General features: G+C 43.8%; 1 protein-coding gene across 17 annotated transcripts in view; it reads right to left on the reverse strand.

Moving 5' to 3' along the window:
* Positions 1–25677, reverse strand: part of DAB1 (DAB adaptor protein 1) — a 416583-nt gene that overhangs the window by 111250 nt on the left and 279656 nt on the right. For all 17 annotated transcript variants that reach the window (XM_061633172.1, XM_061633171.1, XM_061633183.1 and 14 more), the window contains 2 exons: positions 25054–25193; positions 9639–9737 (listed from right to left, as the gene is read on the reverse strand). In XM_061633172.1, the coding sequence (XP_061489156.1) occupies positions 9639–9737; positions 25054–25193 (239 nt within the window). The remainder of the gene's footprint in view (positions 1–9638; positions 9738–25053; positions 25194–25677) is intronic.

Below are 25677 nucleotides of genomic sequence, written 5' to 3' on the forward strand. Positions count from 1 at the left end.
AAATTTGGGCGGAAGGCTACATGTGCCTGCTGTAGAATAAAAAGGTGGGGGAAATGCTTAAAAGCAATGATGTTTTCCTTTGGAAAGGAAAGGAGATGCCCAGTGCCCAGCCACCCAATCTCCTCCCCTTCCTCTCCCTCTCCCCCAGGTGAGTGTTGGACTACGACCTGGGAGACCAGGGTTCAAATCCCCACACAGCCATGAAGCTCACTGGGTGACCTTGGGCCAGTGACTGCTTCTAAGCCTCAGAAGAAGGCAATGGTAAAACCACCTCTGAATACCATTTACATGAAACCCCTATTAAAAGGGTAACCATAAGTTCAGTCGACTTGAAGGCAGTCCATTTCCATTTTCAAACATGATTGCACAGAAATAAATCCCATTGAACTCAAAAAGTATACAAATGATCAAACCCACCCTCCCTTCTCCCTCCTATCCCCTCCCTCTTGCCACTTCCCTCCCACTTCCTTTGCCCCTCCCTCCCCATCCCCTTCCAATCCCCTCCTTCCCCTCCCCCTCCCCCTTCCTCCTCCCCATGGTCAGTTTTACCTATCTTAAGCATGATTGCATGGAAGTAAATAACATTGAACTCTATAAGCATGCAAATGATCAAACATGCCATCTCCTCCCCCTTCCTTTCCCCCCTCCAATATGCTACTTCCCTTTCCCCCTCCTCCTCCCCCTCCCCCATGATCAGTTTTTCCTATCCTAACCCTGATTGCATAGGAGTAAATTCCATTGAACTCAATAAGCATGAAAATGATCAGACCTGCTTTCCCGCTCCTTCCCCTCTCCTCTCCCTTCCTCCTCCTGCTGCCCTCTTCCTCCTTCCCTGCCCACTCCAGCCCTCTCCCCCCCGGTCAGTTTTACCTATCCTAAACATGATTGCACAGGAGTAAATCCCACTGAACTCAATAAACATGCAAATGATCAAACCTGTCATTCTCCCCTCCCCCTCCTGCCTGCTCCCATCCCAGTCGTCCCTTCTGCCTTTCCTCCCCTCTCTCCTCCTCCTCCTCCTCCCTTCCCCATCCCCTGCAGGGCAGTAAATTGCACTGAACTCAATAAGCATGCAAATGATCAATCCATTCTCAGCAAACTTGCACAGGATCACATTTCTTACCTCCCGGATTAAAAAGCAGGGAAATTCACTAATAGGCAAAAAACCTTGTGGTTTAAGAACGTACCTATAACCCACAGCTATTTCTATCGAACTTTAAAAAGCAGGGAAATTGGGCAGCTATAGCGAATGCACCAGGGGAGCAGGAGACCTGAACTCCTCTCTGAGATACTGTACTGCCCTACAAATTGGTCAAAATGCAAACACCATTTGGGTTGGTCTTTCACAGTCCAATCCACTTGCTGTGTAGCTTGGAATAATTTGGTAATGTGCCTCTGAGCACATGGTGAGTGGTGGCAACACCTGCAATCAGCCCAAATAATAGAAAGAAGACATGTTATGTGCTGTGCTGATCTTGTTTTAGCAGGGAGGAAGCAACATTATTAAGACAGTTGATATAGTTCAGATGGTCACTTTGAATATGTCTGATTTACTTTGCAATTTTAGTGAAGTTTCATATAGGAAATCATTTTCTTTTGCTTTTATTTCTATGAATATGTGAAGTACAGCAACACTTTGCAAAATTTACACTAAAAAACCCTCCAAACATAATTGTGGAATAATTTATTTATTTTATTTTATTTATTTAATTTAATTTATATACCGCCCTAAGCCTAAAAGGCTCTCTGGGCGGTGTACATCAGAAATAAAACAAACACAATATATAAATACAATAGATATAACAGAATAAAAAAACAAACAAACAAGCAGGGAACCAAACTACACCAAAATACAACAATAATGCAATACTGTTAAAATACACTATAAAATACACATAAGATACAGTTTAAAATGCCTGGGAGTATAAAAAAGTTTTCACCTGGCGCCGAAAAGATAGCAGCGTCGGCGCCGGGCGCACCTCATCAAACACTCTATTCCACAGTTCAGGGGCCACCACTGAAAAGGCCCTAGTTCTAGTCATTACCCTCCGAGCTTCTCGATGGGATGGTACTCGGAGGAGGGCCTTAGATGTTGAGCGCAGTGTACGGGTAGGTTCGTATTGGGAGAGGCGTTCCACCAGATATTGCGGTCCCATGCCGTGTAGGGCTTTATAAGTCAAAACCAGCACTTTGAATTTAGCCCGGAAACAGATAGGAAGCCAGTGCAGACGGGCCAGAACAGGTGTTATATGGGCGGACCTTTTGGTCCGCGTCAATAATCTGGCCGCTGCATTCTGGACTAACTGTAGTTTCCGAACTGTCTTCAAGGGCAGCCCAATGTAGAGCGTACTGCAGTAGTCCAATCTAGAAGTTACCAGAGCGTGAACAACTGAGGCGAGGTCATCACTGTCCAGATAGGGACGTAGCTGGGCTACCAATCGAAGATGGTAAAAAGCATTCCGTGCCACCGAGGCCACCTGGGCCTCGAGAGACAAGGAAGGATCGAAAAGAACTCCCAAGCTACGAACCTGTTCCTTCAAGGGGAGTGTAACCCCATCAAGAACAGGATGAACATCCACCATCTGGGCAGTGAAGGCACTCACCAACAGCGTCTCGGTCTTGTCTGGATTGAGCTTCAGTTTGTTCGCTCCCATCCAGTCCATTATCGCGGCCAGGCAACGGTTTAGCACTAGTTAACAGCCTCACCTGAAGAGGATGAAAAGGAGAAGTAGAGTTGCGTGTCATCAGTGTACTGATGACAACGCACCCCAAAACTCCTGATGACCGCACCAAGCGGCTTCATGTAGATGTTAAAAAGCATGGGGGACAGTACCGATCCCTGCGGGACTCCACAATGGAGAGTCCAGGGTGTCAAGCAATGTTCCCCAAGCACTACCTTCTGGCGACGACCCACCAAGTAGGAGCGGAGCCACTGCCAAGCAGTACCCCCAACTCCCAACTCCGTGAGTCTTCCCAGAAGGATACCATGGTCGATGGTATCAAAAGCCGCTGAGAGATCAAGGAGAATCAACAGAGTCACACTCTTCCTGTCCCTCTCCCGACAAAGGTCATCATACAGGGCGACCAAGGCTGTTTCAGTGCCAAAACCGGGCCTAAAACCGGATTGAAATGGATCAAGATAATCAGTGTCATCCAAGAGCCCCTGGAGCTGGCCAGCAACCACCCGTTCCAGGTCCTTGGCCAGGAACGGAACATTCGCCACAGGTCTATAGTTGTTCAAATTATCTGGGTCCAAGGAGGGTTTCTTCAGGAGTGGTCTCACCACCGCCTCTTTTAGGCAGTCAGGAACCACTCCCTCTCTTAGAGAGGCATTTATTACCTCCTTGGCCCAGCCGGCGGTTCTGATCCTGCTAGCTTTCACCAGCCAAGAGGGGCAAGGATCCAGTACAGATTTGGTCGCCTGCACCAGTCCAAGGATCTTGTCAACATCCTCGAGCTGCACAAACTGAAACTCATCCAATAAGTAAGGACAAGACCGTGATCTGGATGCTTCATTAGGTCCAACTGCTATAATATTGGAGTCTAAGTCCTGACGAATGCATGCGATCTTATCTTGGAAGTGCCCAGCAAACTCATCACTGCGGGCTACAGATGAATCTATACTATCCCGAGGGCCAGAATGTAAAAGCCCTCGTACAATTTTAAAGAGCTCCGCTGGGCGGGAGAGTGATGACTTAATAATATCAGCAAAATATCTCTTTTTTGCTGCCCTCACCGCCACTATATACTGCTTAGAACAGGCACTCACCAAGGCATAATTGCATTCATCGGGAGTTCGCCTCCATCTGCACTCAAGCCTCCTCCTCTCTTACTTCATCGCTCTCAGCTCCGAGGTATACCATGGAGCTGTATGAGCTCTACATAGGAGGGGGCGCATGGGAGCGATCGTGTCAACCGCCCGGGTCATCTCCATATTCCACAATTCAACCAGGGCTTCGACAGGAGCGCCAGTCTTCTCAGTCGGAAAAACTCCCAGAGCCCTTTGGAAACCTTCAGGATCCATTAGTCTCTGGGGGCGGACCCATTTAAAAGGTCCCCCGCCCTTGCAGAGGGAAAGGGTCGCTGTGAGCCTAAACCTCAGTAAGCGGTGATCTGTCCATGACAAGGGTGTAGATGAAAAATCTCCAACCTCCAGATCAGCATCTCGATGTCCAGTGACGAAGATCAAATCAAGGGTGTGTCCCGACACATGCGTTGGGCCAGTAACAAATTGAGACAGCCCCATGGTTGTCATGGAAACCATGAAGTCCTGAGCCGCCCCAGATAAAGCAGTCTCGGCATGGACGTTGAAGTCCCCCAGTACCAATAGCCTAGGGGACCACAACAATACCTCCGAGACTACCTCTGTCAGCTCAGTTAGGGAATTTGTTGAGCAGCAGGGCGGGCGGTACACCAACAAAATTCCCAGTTTGTCTCTCTGGCCCAACACAAGGTGGAGACACTCCAACCCAGTCGTCACTTGGACAGGGTGCTTGGTGAGTGAGAAAGAACTCCTATAGACCACAGCAACCCCACCTCCCCGTCCTTCGGTTCTACCATAATGCTGAACCGAATACCCGGGTGGGCAAATCTGGGAAAGAGCAACTCCTCCCTGATCACCCACCCAGGTCTCGGTTATACATGCCAGGTCGGCAGCCTCCTCCACAATTAAATCATGAACAAGGGATATTTTATGATGTACCGACCTGGCGTTTAATAACAGCATATGGAGATCCGAAGGCTGACTGACAAAACAACCAGCAGTCCTGGGGATATGAGGAGAACTGGAACAAGTCACAGCCACTATTTGTCTGGGACGAGTTCCCCTTACCTGGCACGTTCTCCTCACACCATACCTCCCATTACCCGTCACTACACTAATTGGGGCCCCCGAAAGTCTCCCCGGTCGATGTATAATGCTCTCTCCCAGGCACATATTAAATAACTAAAAACTCTATAGAAGTTCCATCCCTCTCATTAGGCACCCTATCCAGGTAGCTAATGGTCTGGAGTGTCTCCATATTACGTTGGGTCAGCGAGACAGACCGGGAATACTGTTGGTGTACCGTCCACCCTGCTGCCCAACAGCCTCCCTAACTGAGCTGACGGAGGTGGTCTCGGGTTTGGTGTTGCGATCCCCCAAATTTATGGTATTGGGGGATCTCAACATTCATGCCGAGACCGCTTTGTCTGGGGCGGCTCAGGACTTCATGGCCTCCATGACAGCCATGGGGCTGTCTCAATTTGTTACTGGCCCTACGCATATTTCGGGGCACACTCTAGACTTAATTTTTGCTACTGGAGCAGGGGATGGTGATCTGGGAGTGAGGGATTTTACATCTATTCCTCTGTCATGGACAGATCATCGCCTATTGAGGTGTAGGCTCACAATGTTTTCTCCCCTCTGCAAGGGTGGAGGACCAATTAAGATGGTCCGCCCCCAGAGACTAATGAATCCTGAAGGTTTTCAGAAGGCTCTGGGGAGTTTTCCGGCTGATAAAACTGACGCTCCTGTCGAAACCCTGATCAATCTGTGGAATACGGAAATGACCCGGGCAGTTGACACGATCGCCCCGGTGCGCCCTCTCCTCTGCAGAGCTCAATTGGCTCCGTGGTTTACCCCGGAGCTAAGAGTGATGAAGCAAGAAAGGAGACGGCTTGAGTGCAAATGGAGACGAACTCCCGACGGCTGTGGTCTTGCACTTGTGAAGATCTCTACCAAGCTCTATGTGAAGGCGGTGAGGGCAGCGAAGAAGCAGTACTTTGCTGCCTCCATTCAGTCATCTTCTAACCGCCCAGCGGAACTTTATAAGGTTGTTCGGGGACTTTTACACTCTGGTCCTCAGAATGCAATAATACCATCAATAGCCCGCTGTAATGAGTTTGCGAGACACTTCCAAGATAAGATCACAAACATCCGCCGGGACCTTGACTCCAATATTGTAGCAGTTGAGCCTAATGAAGTGTCCGGAGCACAGTCCTGTCCTGTTTTATTGGATGAATTTCAGTTGGTTCAGCTCGAGGACGTGGACAAGGTGCTTGGACAGGTGCGGGCGACCACTTCTGCTCTGGATCCTTGCCCCTCATGGCTAATAAAAGCTAGCCGGAACGGAACAGCCGGATGGGCCAAGGAGGTGATCAATGCCTCTTTACGAGAGGGAGTGGTACCACCCTGCCTGAAACAGGCGGTGGTGAGACCGCTCCTAAAGAAACCCTCCTTGGACCCTGAAAATCTTGACAACTATAGACCGGTAGCAAATGTTCCGTTCCTGGGCAAGGTTTTAGAGCGTGTGGTCGCTCACCAGCTCCAGGCTCTCTTGGATGAAACTGATTATCTGGATCCATGTCAATCGGGCTTTTGGCCGGGGTTTGGTACAGAAACAGCCTGGGTCGCCCTGTATGATGACCTCTGTCGGGAGAAAGACAGAGGGAGTGTAACTCTGTTGGTTCTCCTTGATCTCTCAGCGGCTTTTGATACCATCGACCATGGTATCCTTCTGGGACGTCTTGCGGACTTAGGAGTTGGAGGCACTGCTTGGCGGTGGCTGTGCTCCTACCTCAAGAATCGTCTCCAGAAGTTGGTGCTTGGGGAGCATTACTCGAGTCCCTGGATACTCCAATATGGGGTCCCACAGGGTTCAGTTCTGTCCCCCATGCTCTTTAATATCTATATGAAGCCGCTGGGCGAGGTCATTAGGAGATTTGGAGTGCGTTTCCAGCAATATGCTGATGATACGCAGCTCTACTTCTCCTTTTCATAACTTCTTCAGGTGAGGCTGTTAATGTACTAAACCACTGCCTGGCCACGATAATGGACTGGATGAGAGCTAATAAACTGAGACTCAATCCTGACAAGACTGAGATGCTGTTCGTGGGGGGGCTCTCTGCCCAGATGGTTGATGTCCGACCTGCCCTAGATGGGGTTACACTCCCCCTAAAGGAGCAGGTCCGTAGTTTGGGGTTTTTATTAGATCCGCTCCTGTCACTGGAGGCTCAAGTAGCCTCGGTGACACGGAATGCGTTCTACCAGCTTCGGCTGGTAGCCCAACTACGACCCTATCTGGATAGGGAGAACCTTGCCACAGTTATCCATGCTCTGGTAACCTCTAGATTGGACTACTGTAATGCACTCTACGTAGGGTTACCTCTGAAGACGGTTCGGAAACTTCAGCTGGTGCAGAATGCTGCGGCCAGAGTTCTTACTGGGACAAAAAAAATTGATCATATAACACCTGTCCTGGCCCAGCTGCACTGGCTACCAATATGTTTCCGGGCCAGATTCAAAGTGTTGGTTCTTACCTATAAAGCCCTTAACGGCATCGGACCGCAATACCTGGCGGAACGCCTCTCCCGCTATGTACCTACCCGGTCGCTGCGCTCGACGTCGAAGGCCCTTCTCCGTGTCCCAACGCATAGGGAGGCACGGAGAACGATAACTAGAGCTAGGGCCTTCTCAGTGGTGGCCCCCGAACTATGGAATGCCATCCCTCATGAGATACGCCTGGCGCCTTCTTTGTTATCTTTTCGGCGCCAGGTAAAGACCTACCTCTTCGCCCAGGCATTTTAAAAATTTTAAAATTTGAATTTAAAATTGGAAATTTTTAATTATGTTTTATTGTGTATTGTATTTACATCCACTTGTATTTTAACCTGTTTTATTATGCTGTACACCGCCCTGGGAGCTTATTGCTATAGGGCGGTCTAAAAATGTAATAAAATAAATAAATAAATAATAAATAAATACACACACCGGATATACATTCACACCAGACAATACACATTAACACTAGTATACACAAAAATTCACACACACACACATACACACACTACTTCAATCAAATATACAATAAAAATTCACACAATACAACCAATCAATAATTAAAATAACTATAAAACTTCCAAATGAAAATCACATATACCAGTCACTCAATCATTCATATAGACTCCATACACATTCAACCAAATTAATTACATCCAGGTGGCAACAGTGAGTTAAAATGTTGCGCTCTCAAAGGCCGCAGCTAAGTTGGCAACAGTAGCCGCACTTAAAGGGGCAGCAGCAACAAAATGATGGCAAGACGACGAATTGAGACAAAAAGAAACAAAAGCCGCGACAGCATCCCAGAGCAGCAAATGCGGCGTTCACGCCCCCAGGACAGGCGGCCTCTGATGACGGTGATGAACAGAGTGGCAGAGATAGTGATGACAGCTTCCCAGAGCAGCAAATGCGGCGTTCACGCCCCAGGACAGGCAGCCTCTGATGACGGTGATGAGCAGAGTGGCAGAGATAGCGATGGCAAAAACAGCGTCCAAGCAACCAACGAACAGCAGCACGACCGATAGCACAGCGCAGCACGGCAAAAAGCCGAACAAACAGCGGCAGGGCAAACTGCAAGCGGCAACGACGACACCCGCGACGACAGCGGCCCAAGAGCAGCAGCGCCACCGCGACCGAAAGTCAAAGGCCCGAAGAAGGAGCAGCGACAACAACGGCAGAGGCACTCCCGTAGCGGCAGCAAGCGGCAACAAGCACTGACTTCTGCAGAATCATCTCCAGTTGACCTCAGAAGAGTCTCAATTTGCACAAGATAAAACAGTGGGAGGTGAAATATATTCTAGCAAAATTCTAGGTGTGCTCTACGTTTTTAATTGACTGTGCCCACCTTGCCTTAAATAAAGTGGTTTAAACATAGCAGGCTGAAAACATGCATCCTCTTTTTTCCAACAGCTAGAGTCATTCCTGAAGTAGCAACATATTGTAATCAGTCTGATTTTACATCAAACTGCAGTTTCAGATTCAACTGTTAAAGTACCCAAAATAGAAACAGAACATAACCTCCAATTTGAAACACAAAAGGCTGTCTTTACCATGATATGACATTGACCAATAAAAACGCTTTGAAATTAATAAAAATATATTTGACACACATTTCTAGGATGAATGAGGGAAATAAAATGTTCTAGTTTAGATTATCTGTAGAAACATTAGTAACACAGGAAAGAAGCAAAGTAAGAAGAACACCAACAAACATACAAAAATATAATTCTCCATCTTTGGAGATGGCAGGTGTCGCCACCACTCACCTTGTGCTCAGAGGCACATGTTACCAAATTCTTCCAAGCTACACAGGAAGTGGATTGGACTGTGAAACACCAACCCAAATTGTGTTTGCATTTTGACAAATTTGTAGAGCATTACAATATCTCAGAGAGGAGGTCAGGTCTCCTGCTCCTGTGGTGCATTCACTATAGCTGTCCAAATTTCCCTGCTTTTTAAAGTTTGATAGAAATATCTGTGGACTATAAGTACATTCTTAAACTGCAATGTTTTTTGCCTATTATCTTACATGAGCTTATGTCTTCCATCACAAAATCCCATGGCCCTAAGTTTACCAATTTCTAGGTATACTGAGTGACTGTGTTAAGCAAAAACAAACACACACAAAAATAACTGTGTCATAGTTAACCAAGGACACTTGTTTTATCTGTTCTACAGTAATCATCTTATGAAGCATGTAGTCTCTTTTGTTGTGACTTTATAACAGTCAAACATTACTGTTCCCCACCCACAGGAAGCTTTTAAGGATACAAGTACCAAGGGATTCAACTGTGGTATGTTGTGTCATTATTTTACTTACTCCTGTCTTCTCATCAAAGATTTTGATTCCTCCAAAGGAGACAGTTAAAAATATTTTCTGCTTGTGTTCACCTTTTGAACGAGCAGCAGCAACAATTCCCTGTTGGGAGAAAACAAAATGGTTCTGATTTAAAATAATTTGACTTTTGGCTTCTACTGATTGTCTGCAGACATTAGTGAGCAGTGATGGTGTTTTATCATTGAAAAGAACTGAGCACTTCCAGTTTTTCATTGGCTTCAGGTGCTGGTTTGGGGTAATATATCCTTTTACATCCACTTTCTCTAAAGTAAGAACCAGTAAATGAAGTGGTACTGATTACTGTACAAAGATGCTTAGGAATGGGTTGAACTTTGGCTTCCACAAGCAGATGCACTTTAAACATCAGTTTTAAAAACAGTCTCCTTCTATGAACTGTGTGGTTCATGTTTCATTTGAAACCATGCAGTTTTGCCACAATCAAAATTTTGCTGCACTGGTAATTTTGCAGTACATCCTCGACTCCCCCCCCCCCGTTGCCTTGCTTCTTGGAACACAGAAGGAACAATGTTTTATTGCTAGGTAGGTGAAAGTGATGAAATTTCCATTCTGGAGAGGAGAGAGAAAATCCAGAACATCCACATTCTCTGTAACTCTTTTATTGTCTGATTGGATTTTTTCCCCTTACACAAATATTAGCATTTTTTAAAATAACCAGATTAATACAGAATTACAGAATTATATAAGCAGAATAACCAGATGACTAGTCTACTTTTTCTCAACAACCATACTAAGGCCTTGGACTGTGCATATAAACAGCATAAATATGGTGGGTTTTCTTTTTTATTTCTGATGCATTTATTAGAACCCCTTAGACAAAACACATTCCTAATCTGTCACTGCTATGTTAAGAAATGAATTTCTGGAAAAATCACAATGGTGCTAGAGGCTGCTGTACGACTTGTTCTGGTCCAATTCATTATTTTAAAAGCTAGTATAAAAAGAAGATAGCACCATTATTATTCCTTCCAATAGTGAACTTGAGTGGTGAGTGCCAACAGGACTGTAACCAAAATGGGATATCTGAGGAACAGCATAGCAATAGTGGTTGGCAAGGCACCTGGCCTCCTTTTTGCCCAAGTTGCTGCTGCTTTCTGGGAAGTAGAGGGGGAGAGTTGAGGTGGTAGTGAGGTCTGCTGGTGTGTTTGCACCACACCAACCTTGCCACCTCCTCACCCCTCTACCTCCCTGTAAGCATTAGTGGTGCAGGCTGCCTTGCCACACACTACTGAAATATGGAGGTGTCAGCATGCTCAGGAGAACCCAAGGTTTGCAGAAGTACCACAAATCTATAGAGAAAAAGAAATCCTAAGGGGACACACTCTCTTCCCTGAAGAAAACCAACCAACCAATGAATAATAAACTGCCCTTTTTGTTTGTAAACCATTTAGAGGGTTTCTACAATCATGCAGTATATAAATTTTGTTAAATAAATAAATACATAATAAGCATGGAATGCAGTGTCTGCGGGCAGGGAAACAGAAGACCAGGGATGGAGCTGGGGGAGTGGAATGGAACATCCTGGAAGAGGGAACGACTGGCTTGAACCCTGAACTGAAACATTTCGTTGCAGGTCCCACTTGTGTATACTGATCTCAAGTCCTGATATAGCCAAAACTCCAAAAAGCACGCTGTGACGAATTTGCCAAGCACCTCCAGAATAAAATCTCTTGCATCCGTCAGGACTTAGACTCTAATGTTACAGCAATTGAACCAAATGAGGTCTCCGGAGCACAGTCTGGTCATGTTTTGTTGGATGAGTTTCAATCGGTGCAGCTTGAGGATGTGGACAAGGTGCTTGGACAGGTGCGTGCAACCACCTCTGTATTAGATCCTTGCCCCTCTTGGCTAATAAAAGCTAGCAGGGATGGCACTGCCGGCTGGGCCAGGGAAGTGATGAATGCCTCTCTATGTGAGGGGATGGTCCCGAACTGCCTTAAGGCGGCGGTGGTGAGACCACTTTTGAAGAAATCTTCCCTGGACCCAGATAATTTGAATAACTACAGGCCGGTAGCAAATGTGCCATTCCTGGGCAAGGTTCTGGAAAGGGTGGTTGCATCCCAGCTCCAGGCTCTCTTGGATGAGACCGATTATCTGGATCCATTTCAATCGGGTTTCCGGCCCGGTTTTGGCACGGAGACGGCCTTGGTCGCCCTGTATGATGACCTCTGTCGGGAGAGAGACAGGGGGAGTGTAACCCTGTTCATTCTCCTTGATCTCCCAGCGGCTTTTGATACCATCGACCATGGTATCCTTCTGGAGAGGCTCGCGGAGTTGGGAGTTGGAGGTACTGCTTGGCAGTGGTTCCGCTCCTATCTATCAGGTCGTCTCCAGAAAGTAGTGCTTGTGGAGCACTACTCGACACCCTGGGCGCTCCAATATGGAGTTCCGCAGGGATCAGTTCTGTCCCCCATGCTCTTTAACATCTATATGAAGCCGCTGGGTGCTGTCATCAGGAGTTTTGGAGTGCGTTCTCATCAGTACGCTAATGATACACAGCTCTACTTCTCCTTTTCATCTTCTTCAGGTGAGGCCGTCAAGGTGCTAAACCGATCCTTGGCCGCGAAAATGGACTGGATGAGAGCGAAGAAATTGAAGCTCAATCCAGACAAGACTGAGATGCTGTTAGTGAATGGATCCCCTGACCAGATGATGGATGTTCGACCTGTTCTGGATGAGGTTACACTCCCCCTGAAGGAGCAGGTGCGCCGCTTGGGAGTCCTTTTGGACCGGTCCTTGTCACTTGAGGCGCAGGTGGCCTCGGTGGCACGGAGTGCTTTTTACCAACTTAGGCTGGTGGCCCAGCTACGCCCATATCTGGACAGGGAACATCTTAGTTCAGTTGTCCATGCTCTGGTAACCTTGAAATTGGACTATTGCAATGCACTATACGTGGGGCTGCCCTTGAAGACGGTTCGGAAACTGCAGCTTGTGCAGAATGCAGCGGCCAGATTAATAACTGGGACCAAGCAGTCGGAGCATATAACACCGATTCTGGCCCGCTTGCACTGGCTGCCTATATGTTTCCGGGCCCGATTCAAAGTGCTGGTGTTAACCTATAAAGCCTTACACGGCACGGGCCCGCAATACCTGATGAAACGTCTCTCCCGATATGAACCTACCCGTACACTGCGCTCAACAGCAAAGGCCCTCCTCCGGGTGCCTACTTATAGAGACGCCCGGAAGGCGATTACAAGAAAGAGGGCCTTCTCGGTGGTGGCCCCCGAACTTTGGAACACCCTTCCTGACGAGGTTCGCCTGGCGCCTACACTACTATCCTTTCGGCGCCAGGTGAAAACCTTCCTCTTTGCCCAGGCATTTTAACATTTTAACATTTTTTAATATTTTTTAATTTTAGTATTTTGTACTTAATGTTCTAACAGACAGTTAAATTGTAATCTGATGACCAGGTCGTTTTTTAAAAATGTATTTGCTGTGTTTTTACTTGATGTGCACCGCCCAGAGAGCTTGCTATGGGCGGTATAGAAATTGAATTAAATAAATAAATAAATAAATTATACAGCCATGAGAACCCCCCTGAAAATCCTATGGAAGAGAGAATGGAATGAATGAGTGGGACAATGAATAAGAGCACTCCAAAGTGCAACAATTTGTTGAAAGTCCCACTGGTTCCATTTATTTTTAATGTTCAAGCTGTGAGAGTTACTTTTTATATTGCCAAAATTGCACCATGTGTGCACACACACACACACACACACACACACTGTATCAGCAGGTTGGGTGCAATCTTAAAAGTTTGAAAAAGTATATTTTTCTTTTAGGAAAAAAACATAAAAGGGGGGGGAATGAGGACTGAACTTGTTCAGTGGCCATTGAATACTGATTGATCATTGGAAGGGAATAGAATGGAGCAGCTCAGTTACTAAACAGAAATGAATAATCTCTGCAACATTTTGTTGCAAGCCCCACGGATAAAAACATTATTGGACTGTATCACATCGTCAATAAAATAACCCCTCCTCCCCATTTCTATACAAAAACAAGGTATCGGGGAGAAAAGTTTAGCCTAGTTTTCTCTTGTTGGCATACTAGCTTTCCCAGAGCTTGGAAGTAATTAGTTACAAAAAATGAACTATTTGTAATTTATTACTTTTTTGAGGAACAAGTGGGTAATTCCTTTACATTTTGATTGCAATAGCAGTAATTGTATTACTTTTGAAGAGTAATTGTAATGTTTCCAGCATTACTTTGGGGCATTACTGGGGGGGCAGGGGAAGTCTTCTGCTCCTCTGTTTGTGGATGAAAATCATGTGCCTCAAACTGGGCTTCTGTGCAGCATCGCTCTTCCCTCATGCTCTGTGAGTGGGTAGGAGGTGATGAGGGAGGAGGTGGAGAGTGAGATGGGGTGGAGTGGAGAAAACAATTGTTTTAAAAAATGGATGGTGGTGGTGAAGAATGGAGTGGAGGGAAAAAGGAGCCGGAGGGCAAGAACATGGATAAAGGAGGAGAAGGAGACAGAAACAGAATGGAGATAAAGAACTGTGGAGGTGAAAGATGACAACATGTGTGTGTGTGTGTGTGTGTGTGTGTGTGAATGCTGTGTTTGCACTTGGCACACAAAGTGGCCTCCACCACCCTCCCTGGCTACTTTGCTGCATTTGAGGTGTTTTAACTTTTTTGCATCTCAGGGGAAAATGTTTGTTTGGGTGGGTGTCCCTTAGTTGGTGGCAGAGCAGGGTCCGGGAGGTGGTTAAGAGGGAGATTATGCTTGGTGGCTGAGTGTGTGTGTGTGTGGGGGGGTTGCACTTGGTTTGATGTGCAAAGATTTGAGTAGTGGTGTCTGCCTCCCTTCCTGTCTCCCTTACCAGCAGAGAGACCACCACTGCTATCTTATGGATAAAAAGAATGATTCTACTACCTGTGTGTGTGTGTGTGTGTTTATTTTTAATGTTGTTTTAGGCAACTTAGGTGTGCAGCAGCCAAGGCCAGCACCTTGTAGGCACTCTAGGTTTTTTTAGTAACTTAACTGTACAGGAATACCCTGCATTAACATACGCAATGGGTCCAGAGCAAGTACGTAAACCGAAAATGTACTTAAAGTGAAGCACTACCTTTTTTCACTTATCAATGCATGTACTGCACTGCAATCCTCATATACGGGCATAACTGATGTAAATAACTAAAATAAACACAGTGGGCCTTATTTTAACAGTACGTACTGTACGCAAGTTTGTAGTTGTAAACTGATCGGGCGGTGGCGTCATGCCGTTAAGTGTCCGTTCTTGCGAAGCAAGCATACGTAAACGGGAATGGTACTACTGTAAATATGTCCGTACTTGCGAGTGTCCGTAAAGTGAAAGTCCGTATAGCGGGGTATTCCTGTAATTGTAGTGATTACTTTTGAATAACGGTAATCAGTTCCTTTCAGAACACTTGTAATTATAATGGTAATTTATTCTTTTTTGGGGCCATGTAACAGGGCCGGATCTAAAGGGCAGCCAGATGGGGCCCTGGCTGAGGGGCCTCTCCCCTCCCCTCCGTGATCAGTGACAGGATTGCTGCTGCGGATCGCAGGGCAGGAGCTTCTGCCTGCCCTCCATTCTCTCACCCCACCTACCTGTCTCCTGCCTTTTAGCATTGCCCTTAATGAAGATGGTGGCTGAGGTTTCCCTAAGGTGCTGAAGCCCCTGCCGCCATCTTGTTTGATGGCAGAGATGAGCCTGCGTAGCACACACGTGTGCCACCAACCAAGATGGCGGTGGAGGCTTCATCCCCTTAGGGAAACCGTGGGCACCATCTTGGTTAATGGCAATGCTAAAAGACAGGAGACAGGTAGGTGGGGGGCACATGCAAGCACATGCTGGTGCCCAGGGCAAGCTGATGCCCAAGGGCCCCGGCATGTCTGCGTCTGGCCCTAGTAACAGTAATTGTAATTTATTCCTTTTTGAAAGTAATCTTCCAAGTTCTGAGCTTTCCATGCAAATGGATTCTTTTTTCATGATGAAGCATTCAAGCATGTGACTTCCAAATCTATAATCTTAAGTAGTACAGTCTAGGAACAGTTTTCCCACATGATCTGTTGCATATATACAATATATTAGTCATAATATCCACCTATCAGTATCTATGAAATTAAAAGTGTTACAGATCCTTTTTTTTATGGTCCAAGCTGTTATGCTTAACAATGTTGTACTTGTAGCAGCAAAGCTTGTGACAGCATTGGCTAAGGTAGCGTTTGATGACATGGAGTATTCATAAACATTCACATTGCTCAGTAAGCAAAGAATGTTTGCAGCTCAGCTTCTGCAAGGGAAATGAGAGCTGACAAATTGGATTGGATTAAACCTCACACAAGTCTTGGGGACAAGAGTAACTGTGTGGGGTAGGCTAGTGGCTGGGAAGAGATCCTCAGAAAATAGGGGAATCTAATGTGAATGAAGGAAGGAAGGAGGTAGAATTGGTGATATACTGAGATAAAACTCTGTGGAGGCAGAAAAGAAGTCAAAAGGAAGGCAATTCCTTTACTGAAGGTTTCTAGTACAAAATTTTACTGATACATATTGTATTACTCACATGCTTTGCTTCCACTTCCACATTCATTCTATATGTTAATGTTTGCTTTTGTTCAACAAATTAGATTTAATACTTAGTAATCTTTGCATGGATATTCCACAGGTGGAAGCTGTATTTTCTGCATGTATTGTGCTTGGTACCATGGAAACGAATATATATTGGGACAGCCTGCTTCTAGTAATTCTTTGTAATGTGAAAGTGACAAAAACATGCTATTTGGTTATATGGGTTTTGTTTGAATTCGTCAATATTTTTGGTGTCTATTTAAGGCACTAACATTTTCAGACTCTGGTGTGTAGTCACAAATTACTAATCCCAGCACTGAGAGCAGCTCTCCAATCCGCTACTCTAAAATCAGGCTGTTTGCACATTTGATCAGTTGTGCAAACACCCCTGAGACAGCCAATCATTCATGTGTTATTTTTAAGCTCAAGGCAACAGAAAAAAAATATTTCCCCACTCCTTCCTTTCTCTCTCTGGAGGGAGAAAGACCATTAAATATGTTTTTCCCCTTTTTATATATTTTAATATATTTTTATTCTACTTGTCATATTTTAATTTATTTCTGACATTATATACCACTCACTCAACAAGGTTCGACCTTTTCTTCAGGAAGCTCCGAGTGCCATACATAATCTCACTATAATTCTTTGAAGTAGGTTAGGCGAAGAGACAATGACTGGAACCCAATAACGTTTGTGGCTGGACAGGTATTGGAATACCAGTCTCCTTCATCTAAGTCCAACAGTCCAGCCATTTCATAACACTGGCTCACTGGACAGCAAGGAAGCAGCATTCTCAACACACATTCTGATGAAGTCCTAGGCTCTAGATTGAAGCCCAACTAAATATTACTTCCAATGTGCATTTATTACAATGTGGAAGCTTATTTTGTTTTATTAATATCATTAAACTAGATCCTGCCTACTGGGTAATAGAAAAAAAGCCTAGCAGTTGTCCCCTCTACCATCTGACAGGTAATGGAATGTGACTTGTGCAATGAATGTTGAGTTCCCTATCTGCCTTTAATTTGATAGGAAAAGAAAAAAATACTTTTGTGGAGAAACTTCATCCTATAATAGGCTTACCACCTTTGGATACAGGTCATAAGCCTTTTTAAAAGTATGAGTATATGTGTAAGGAAAAAAATGGAGGATGGAGTTCCTACAGGGAAGCGATAAGCATTTGTTTTTGTCTTATTTAAATTTACTGATACAAATTTACTGTAACAAATTGTTTTTCACATGTTATATATTTTGAAAGTAAGTTGATGTTTGTTCTGAGCCACTTAGTCAGAGTTCACTGTGGAAAAGCATAAAAATAAACTAAATGTAAGTGAGGGGACTTAAGCAGTTTGCCCCTTCTCATCATTTCTCTGCTGATAAGCACAATTTCCTCAGTCCGGTTTTCTCTAATTAAAGTGACCACTGAAGGATAGTTTTATGGAGCTCAGAGCAGAGCATACAATATTCCCCCCTCATTTTATAATCCCAACCATGCTATGGCCCAATAAAGCAGTAACTCCATGGAAGCTATACTAACTCGGTAGAATGGCAATTTGAATTTGGGTGGCTTGTTATGATCCTGTGGAGGAGCACATAAAGGAAAGCAGGTCACCTGTCACAACACCATCTCCTACTGAGCAACTTGCTCATCTCAGAGAACCTAGTCTAACTCCTTAGCAAGTGACACTGTGGCTGCTGATTCACTATCCTAGTCACTGCTGGACTCCAGACACTGGCCCTTCCCAATCCTAGTCTGATATGACTCCAACTCCAACTTTCTCTGAACAGAAGTACAAAACTTACTAGGTATGAGTCAAGTGATAGCAGAGGAAGGCTGGCCAGAGACGAAAAGCCCTCTCCTAACTCATCTGCTCTGACTCCCAGCCATTCCTGGGCGTTGCATCTGAATCAAAAGTTGTTCCAGATGCCATCCATAAATCTTAAATTTCTGCACTGTCTAGGATGCACACCTTAACGTGGTGAGGGGGTTTGAGAACCAAAGAAGCTGAGACCAATGCCTAGCAGGGTCACCCAAGGTTGAGTGGTCAAAGCTGAGACACCAGACTAAGATGCATCCAGACTCTGAGGAAGGCAATGGTAAACCACCTCTGAATATCTCTTACCATTAAAACCCTATGAATAGATTATCCAAAACGCAACATGCTGCAAGTGCTGCAAGATGAGACCCCCCAGGTCAGATGGCACTCAGCAAACTATTGGGGAAGAACAATGGACAAGTATGAGTAGCGCTGTGACTAATGATGTAACTGGGTCAAAGCCGAATGGAAGCCCGGAGGCTGATAAACACAGATGCGAATGGAAAGTCTAGAGTTGTACAACGTACACAATAGGAACACAGAATGTGAGAATCATGAACGAGGGAAAGTCAGAAATTGTCAAACAATAAATGGAATGTATCAACATTACAATACCTGGCGCGAGTGAATTAAAATGGATGGGAATGGGACATTTTCAATCAGGCAACTATAAAATATTTTATTCAGGAAATGATAAATTAAGCAGCAATAGGGTTGCTTTAATAGTGAGAAGTGATGTAGCAAAAGCAATTAGGAGCTATAAAGCAAGGTCTGAGCAAGTGATATCAATGAGATTTAATGGGAAATCTATTAACATAACTATCATCCAAGTCTAAGCTCCAACGGCAAACACAGAAAAAGAGGAACTGGAAAGGTTTTACGCAGATGTGCAGGAAGAAATTGATCACACACCAAAACAAGATGTTTTGATAATCATTGGGGGACTGGAATGCAAAAGTAGGGAACAGAGAAGAAGTAGAAATTGTGGGGAAATGGGGCTTAGGAGATAGAAATGAAGCAGGAGAAAGGCTTATTGAATTCTGTGAAGCCAATAATTTGTTTCTTGCAAACACGTTTTGAGCAACTGAAAAGATGACTGTATACATGGACATCACCAAATGGTCAATATAGGAATCAAATTGATTATATAATTGATAGCAGAAGATGGAGAAGTTCCATACTTTATAGATTACAGCAAAGCCTTTGATTGTGTAGATCATGAAAAATTATGGACTGATTTAAAAGAAATTGGGGTGCCACAGCATCTGATTGTTCTGATGCGCAACCTATACTCTGGACAAGAGGCTACTATAAGGACAGAATATGGAGAAACCGATTGGTTCCCCATCAGGAAGGATGTGAGACAGGGATGTATTTTATCACCCTATCTGTTTAATCTATATGCAGAACATATCATACAGAAAGAGGGATTGGGCCAAGATGAAGGAGGTGTGAAAATTGGAGGGAGAAATATCAATAATTTAAGATATGCAGACGATACCGTAGTACTAGCAGAAACCAGTAATGATTTGAAATGAATGCTGATGAAAGTTAAAGAGGAAAGCACAAAAGCAGGACTACAGCTGAATGTCAAGAAGACTAAAGTAATGACAACAGAAGATTTATGTAGCTTTACAGCTGACAATGAGGACATTGAACTTGTCAAGGGTTATCAATATCTTGACACAGTCATTAACCAAAATGGAGTCAATAGTCCAGAAATCAGAAGAAGGCTAGGGCTGGGGAGGGCAGCTATGAGAGGTCCCCAAATGTAAAGATGTATCACTGAACACTAAAGTCAGCATCATTCAGACGATGGTATTCTCGATCTCTATGTATGGATGTGAAAGTTGGGCAGTGAAAAAAGCGAATAAGAGAAAAATCAACTCATTTGAAATGTGATGTTGGAGGAGAGCTTTGTGGATACCATGGACTGCAGAAAAGACAAATAATTGGGTGTTAGAACAAATTAAACCAGAACTATCACTAGAAGCTAAAATGATGAAACTGAGGTTATCATACTTTGGACACATCATGAGAAGACAGGATTCACTAGAAAAGACAATACTGCTGGGAAAAACAGAAGGGAGTAGAAAAAGAGGAAGACAAAACAAAAGATGGATTGATTCCATAAAGGAAGCCACAGACCTGAACTTACAAGATCTGAACAGGGGGGTTATAACAAATGCTATTGGAGATTGCTGATTGATAGGGTCGCAATAAGTCGTAATCAACTTGAAAGCACATAACACAGATACTAAGGCTGCTTTCACACTGCACTTTATTCCATTATTCTGACAATTTCTTACCTGGTAATTTGTGCATTATATTTGATCTTTCACACTATGCACAAGCTAGCTCCAGAATTCTAGTAGAATGTAGTGGAAATTTAGTGCAAATTTCCATGTTAAATGATACCAGAAATAATCTATTAGCAAGGCTGGGAACCTGGAAGATTGCAGGAGTTTTTTGCTAGCTTCAGCTGCTCACGTAACAGGCATCCCAGCATGCAGTGCGTTCCCGCCCTTTAGTCACGCTAGGTTTGGTGGGTTTTTTGCCTGATGATGAATGTTGTACCGGTATTCCAGCATCGGCGCAGATAGCAGCAGCATTTCACACACACACCCTTGTTTTGATACAACTAAAACTATTTTAAAAGTCAGATCCTAAGGGAGAGAGAGGGCTTGCATGGTGATGGGACAAGATCTTAGATCTCCTACACAGTGGGGAACAGTGTGCCTGTGTATAATGGGTGAGGGACGTAAACAAGCCATGTGAAAGACAGTTGTGCAAAATGCCGTTATATCAGCTGAAAAAGTTGCTGTTCCTTATCGCAAGAGCTACTGCAGTGTGAAAGGGATTTTAGAAATCGGGACAGAAGCGCTACCTTTTTAATCCGTCAAACTAACGCAATAAGCCCCATGTGTGAAAGCAGCCTAGGTTAAAAAAAACCTTGTTAAAGTGGGGGTTTTGTTCTGAATGTCTGAATATGTCAATATTTCCATGCAGCCATCACACAAAAGATTATATTTCTGTTGTTCTATATACAGAATCTAGCATTCACTGCATCCCTATGAGATAATGCATGCTTATTAAAGGCAACTAGCACAATTGGTGATTTATGCCCCATAGTCTGAATGCCAGTGGTCAGGTTTTATGTCTTTCATACGGACCACAAGATAAGGCTGCTTTCAGTAAAACCAAATATGCCACAGGTAAATTCTCAACAGAAGTACATGAATATTAAAAGAGAGCTAAATATTACCATCATAGTACATGGTAAAAATCTATAGAGCAGGAGCAAACAGCAATCTGAATTTGTGACACCACCTGTTTCTCCTGGTTCTTGTAACCCCAAAACATTACAGGCAAGTCTCTCAATTATGCTAACAGGAATCAAACATCTTGGAGGAGATATGGAAATTGAGATCCTCTGGGAGAGAGACAAAGAGGCCAGCCTAGCCTTGTTAACAGGCAGAAGCTCCCAAACCACTTGTTGGCAGATGGAACCAAGGAATGCATGAGAAATAAACCGCACACAAATTAATCTTGTGGCTGAGCCATGGTACATGTTGCTTAGAGCCAATATGAGTCAGCCTTTTAAAATGGATCCTTCCTTAACTATTAAATTCTCAAAATCATTTTTCAACTGTTTTTTACCGGGCAAAAAATATTACTAAAACACAAGATGTGTGTATTGTACTCCACTGCATGTTTATGTTTCTTTATTTTACATCCTCCATCTTTAAATCATTATGTCTATCATTGACATGGGCAATGTGGTTTCTCAGGTCAGGGAACACATCTTACCTTACCATGAGCATTACGCATTTGCTTCTTCATTATCTAAAACAGAGATGGGGAACCCGTGGCCCTCCAGATGTTGTTGGACTCCAACTCTCATTACTCCCAGCCTACATGGCCACCTGCCAGGGATGATGGGACCTGAAGTCTACCAACATCTGAAGAGCTACAAGTTTCCCATACCTGACAAAAATGGTCTCCAAAAGACATGGATATTTGAATCTAAAGTCTTTGATCTTAATGCAATGTTCAAGTTCTTATGCAAAGTATGAGTGGATATCAAAAGCATATTATACTGAAACATCTTTTAAAATAAGGCATAGCTACTTCTTTTTAAGAGCACTCATACGTTTCCCATGTATAAATATTCTCACTTTGTTTTTCTTGGTATTAAAACATCCATTTTTATTTTTTAGAAAAGGCTTTATCCATATAATATCCATTAACTATAATTTCCCAATTTAACTGGTACACTTCCACAGGAAATAATGATTGGTTATATTGCCAGGACTTAGTTCTCTGTCATCAACCAATTACACTCAGGGTCAGTTTATAAGTAATACCAAACCATGGTTTGGTGTGGTGAATTAGTCCTGAATTTGCAGGCTTCCCCCCACACACATTCTGCCTGAGCTTTCCTTTTAATAAGTTACTTCCACTTTTGTGGAAAACATAACACTTGAAACACAAAGCCATGGCTTGCTCAAGCCTGCCAACCTCAAATTAAGTTTTGATTTTCAACCCTAGTATGAAGGCATACACAAACCATAATATTTAAGTTTAGATGAACTATAATTTTTATGGTTTATATGCAGGTGACATTAAAATAAAGGGCAACAGAGGGGGAAGGAGAGAATGTATGAGAACATGTTTTGGTGCCACATGTAAACTTGATCCTCAGACATTCCACATGGACTGACAGAATTGCTGCAGAGACCACAATCACCAGGCCATAGCTCAAGACCATCAACCCATTTCACACAGGATTCAAAATAACTAGTAACAACCACATTAGACTCATTAGGCATATAAAGGTTAGTAATAGTACTTTGAAACCCTCTGTCTTGAATATTAATTTATTTTCCAGAAGTGTTTTTTCCACAATGTAAAAGAAATATGCTAAATGTGTTTAACAGGACACTGTGATTGTAATCTTATCCCACGAAAGAGAAGGGACCAGTGCACGGACTATTTGCAGCACCGACGTCGACATCTCCTTTTCTGTCTCATAACATGGCCAGGACATATATACCACAATGATCTAGGGTAAAGAACAGCAGCCTATATCCTCCACTCTTCTCATTGAGCTATTTCAGGCTCCCCTACATGGGCAACACATACCAGAAGTATGATAAAACTCAGCGCATAAAGGTCCAGGATGATGGCTCAATGCATAATAGGGAGAAGTGGAGGGGCCTTGACCCAATGAAGTTGTTTGCAAGGGTGGTCGGCATTGTCAGATCACTGTTGCTAATTGGCTATCAAGAGGGAAGACAGTGGTCTGGTTTAACCCCTTATGTGCCCCATTGCCCAACAGTCATGTAGCAGATGGTTTTTTTCCTATTTGCTGTAGGCAAGGTGTCCTTATTGTAATCACAGCATCAACATACCTTTTTATACATACCTATTTTATATATGTGTATGCTTTGGGTGAAAAAGGAGAATTTGAGTGGAGTATTTCTTCTCCTTCCCCTAGTAAAAGTCATAACACAGCCAATCGGAACTAGTTATTATGACTGCATTACTGCAAAGAAATGATATTTACATCATCACCATAGCTCTGTGATAATGTCACTGGGAAGTCCAAGGGGAAGGACACATTGCTTCAGTTCCCTTCCATATTCAATTATTTTTCAGGAAGGGCAACTTTCAGTGACTTTTTTGGGGGGGAGAGCAAAAGACAATGCATTCATACACACACATTCAGCCAGTCTACACACACCTCAGTGATACTTGCAGTCTTTACAGTCTTGAGCAGCTGCAGCTTCAGCAATATTTCCTTCCCCTTCAAATTGCATTTGGTCTTCCCAGAGACATGATCACAGAGCCACTGTGATGATATCACTGAGGGCAAGCAAAGCTGATTCAAAGTAAATGAAATTTTTCTCACTTTTAATTTACTTCATTTCTTTGCAGTGATGCAGTCATGTAGCTAAATCTGATTTGCCATGTCATTACTTTGAATAGGAAGAAGGGTGATTATTTAAAAAGTGACAAAGCAGCTGCCTATCAGTGCTTCAAACACCACTGAACAGGTGCAAAAGCTATACTTGGAGAGGATGTTTATATGGGCAAATGAATCCACAAGATACCTAGATGTACTGAGGAGGTTTAGAGTGGTGTGCCCCATTCCCCCTGTCCCATATTCTTGTCTCACACCCGTTTTTCCTGATTTTGGGGGGTTGTTTATGGCTGTCTCAGGCTGCTTGCATGGTATAGTAGTCTGAGAAGTTCTGTTTAGGACAGTAAGCTCAATTTGCAAGCTTTCTCACTCTGCATATGTTGGCAAAAAGCTGGGAAGAGGCTGTTTATTTAGCCGAAACAGTAGATGAGCCTATCACATACACTGACAGGGGCTGGGAATGAGCTTCACAGCTGTATTCTCAACCCTGGCTAGCACAAATCCAAGGCCACTGAGGGATAAACAAAAGGCAGAGGTAATTCAAGTAAACTGGCCACTGGGAAAGATAAAAAACTCACAGGTATAGGTGTCACGTGTGCCCCCTCCCAGAGGGTCATTTTGGTATAAATAAAGGGCCCTAGATCTGGGAAGATAAGCCTCAACACCAGCCTGAAGAGAAGCACGATGCAATAAAAATCCAAACAGGGCCGTAAAGGAGATTTCTTATCTGAGGCTTCCAACAAGAAAAAGGAGAACATAAGGTAAGATCTATGCTCATCATTAGCTGCTTTAAGTATTTTAGTGCTTGCCTGCCAAAAAAACAACAGCTTTGCTTCAAGAAAGCACTAACGTTTTCTTGCTTCACAAGTGTGTTCCATGGTCTTTGAGATCCCGAAGTTTTTTGCCTCTGGCAAAACTACCTTTGGCAAAACAGTGTTTCAGGTAACCTTTTGACTCCACCAATCCCTTTTCCACATAAAAATGGCTCAGCCAAAATAAGTTATAATGTTATCTAATGACTTTTTAAAAAAAAGTTAAATATGAAGTCCTTTCCCTTTCCGCCTGGTGATGTTTATGTTTAAATGTTTTCACAGCACCTTTAACTTCATCATGGAATCTTGACATAACTTGTCGCCTCGTGCTGCAGAAACCTCGTCTATCCCAATGAGTTTTGCTTTGTATCGAACACCGTCGCCTTTAAACCTTTTTATTAAAGTGGCTTCACTGCGATCCTGACCTGAAAAGAGAGAGGTGCAAATTTGAAATCCACACAATTTATAAAAATATTTTAAATGCTAAATACCTACAAGTTTAAGGGTGGCATTCAACTAAAATGTTGTGTTAGAAAGGGGTAGCACTAGTGCAATAGAATCCCCCCCCACGCATACATCCTGCACCATCCCCATATCTGCTCTAGATGGTTGGGAGAAACCCCAGAACAGACTTAGCGGGAGCATGGGGGGAGGAAAAGGGGGGATAGTTTCATTGTGCAAAGAAAAATCCTTATGCTGATGGAACGGTTTACTTAGCGCTATGCTGAATACAATCCATTCTTTAAAGTAAGATGTGTTCATCTGCTTTATTACTAAATATTTTAATTGGTCACACTTTTTAAAAGCAGTTGCTATAGGTTTCTGCAGATCACAATCTATAATTTGGGGACAGTGTGGTGTTTGTTTTTGCAGATTAACTGGAAGGTATTAAATTATTAATATTTTATT

Source organism: Rhineura floridana, chromosome 6 (assembly GCF_030035675.1).
Source record: "Rhineura floridana isolate rRhiFlo1 chromosome 6, rRhiFlo1.hap2, whole genome shotgun sequence".
NCBI classification, from domain to species: Eukaryota; Metazoa; Chordata; class Lepidosauria; order Squamata; family Rhineuridae; genus Rhineura; species Rhineura floridana.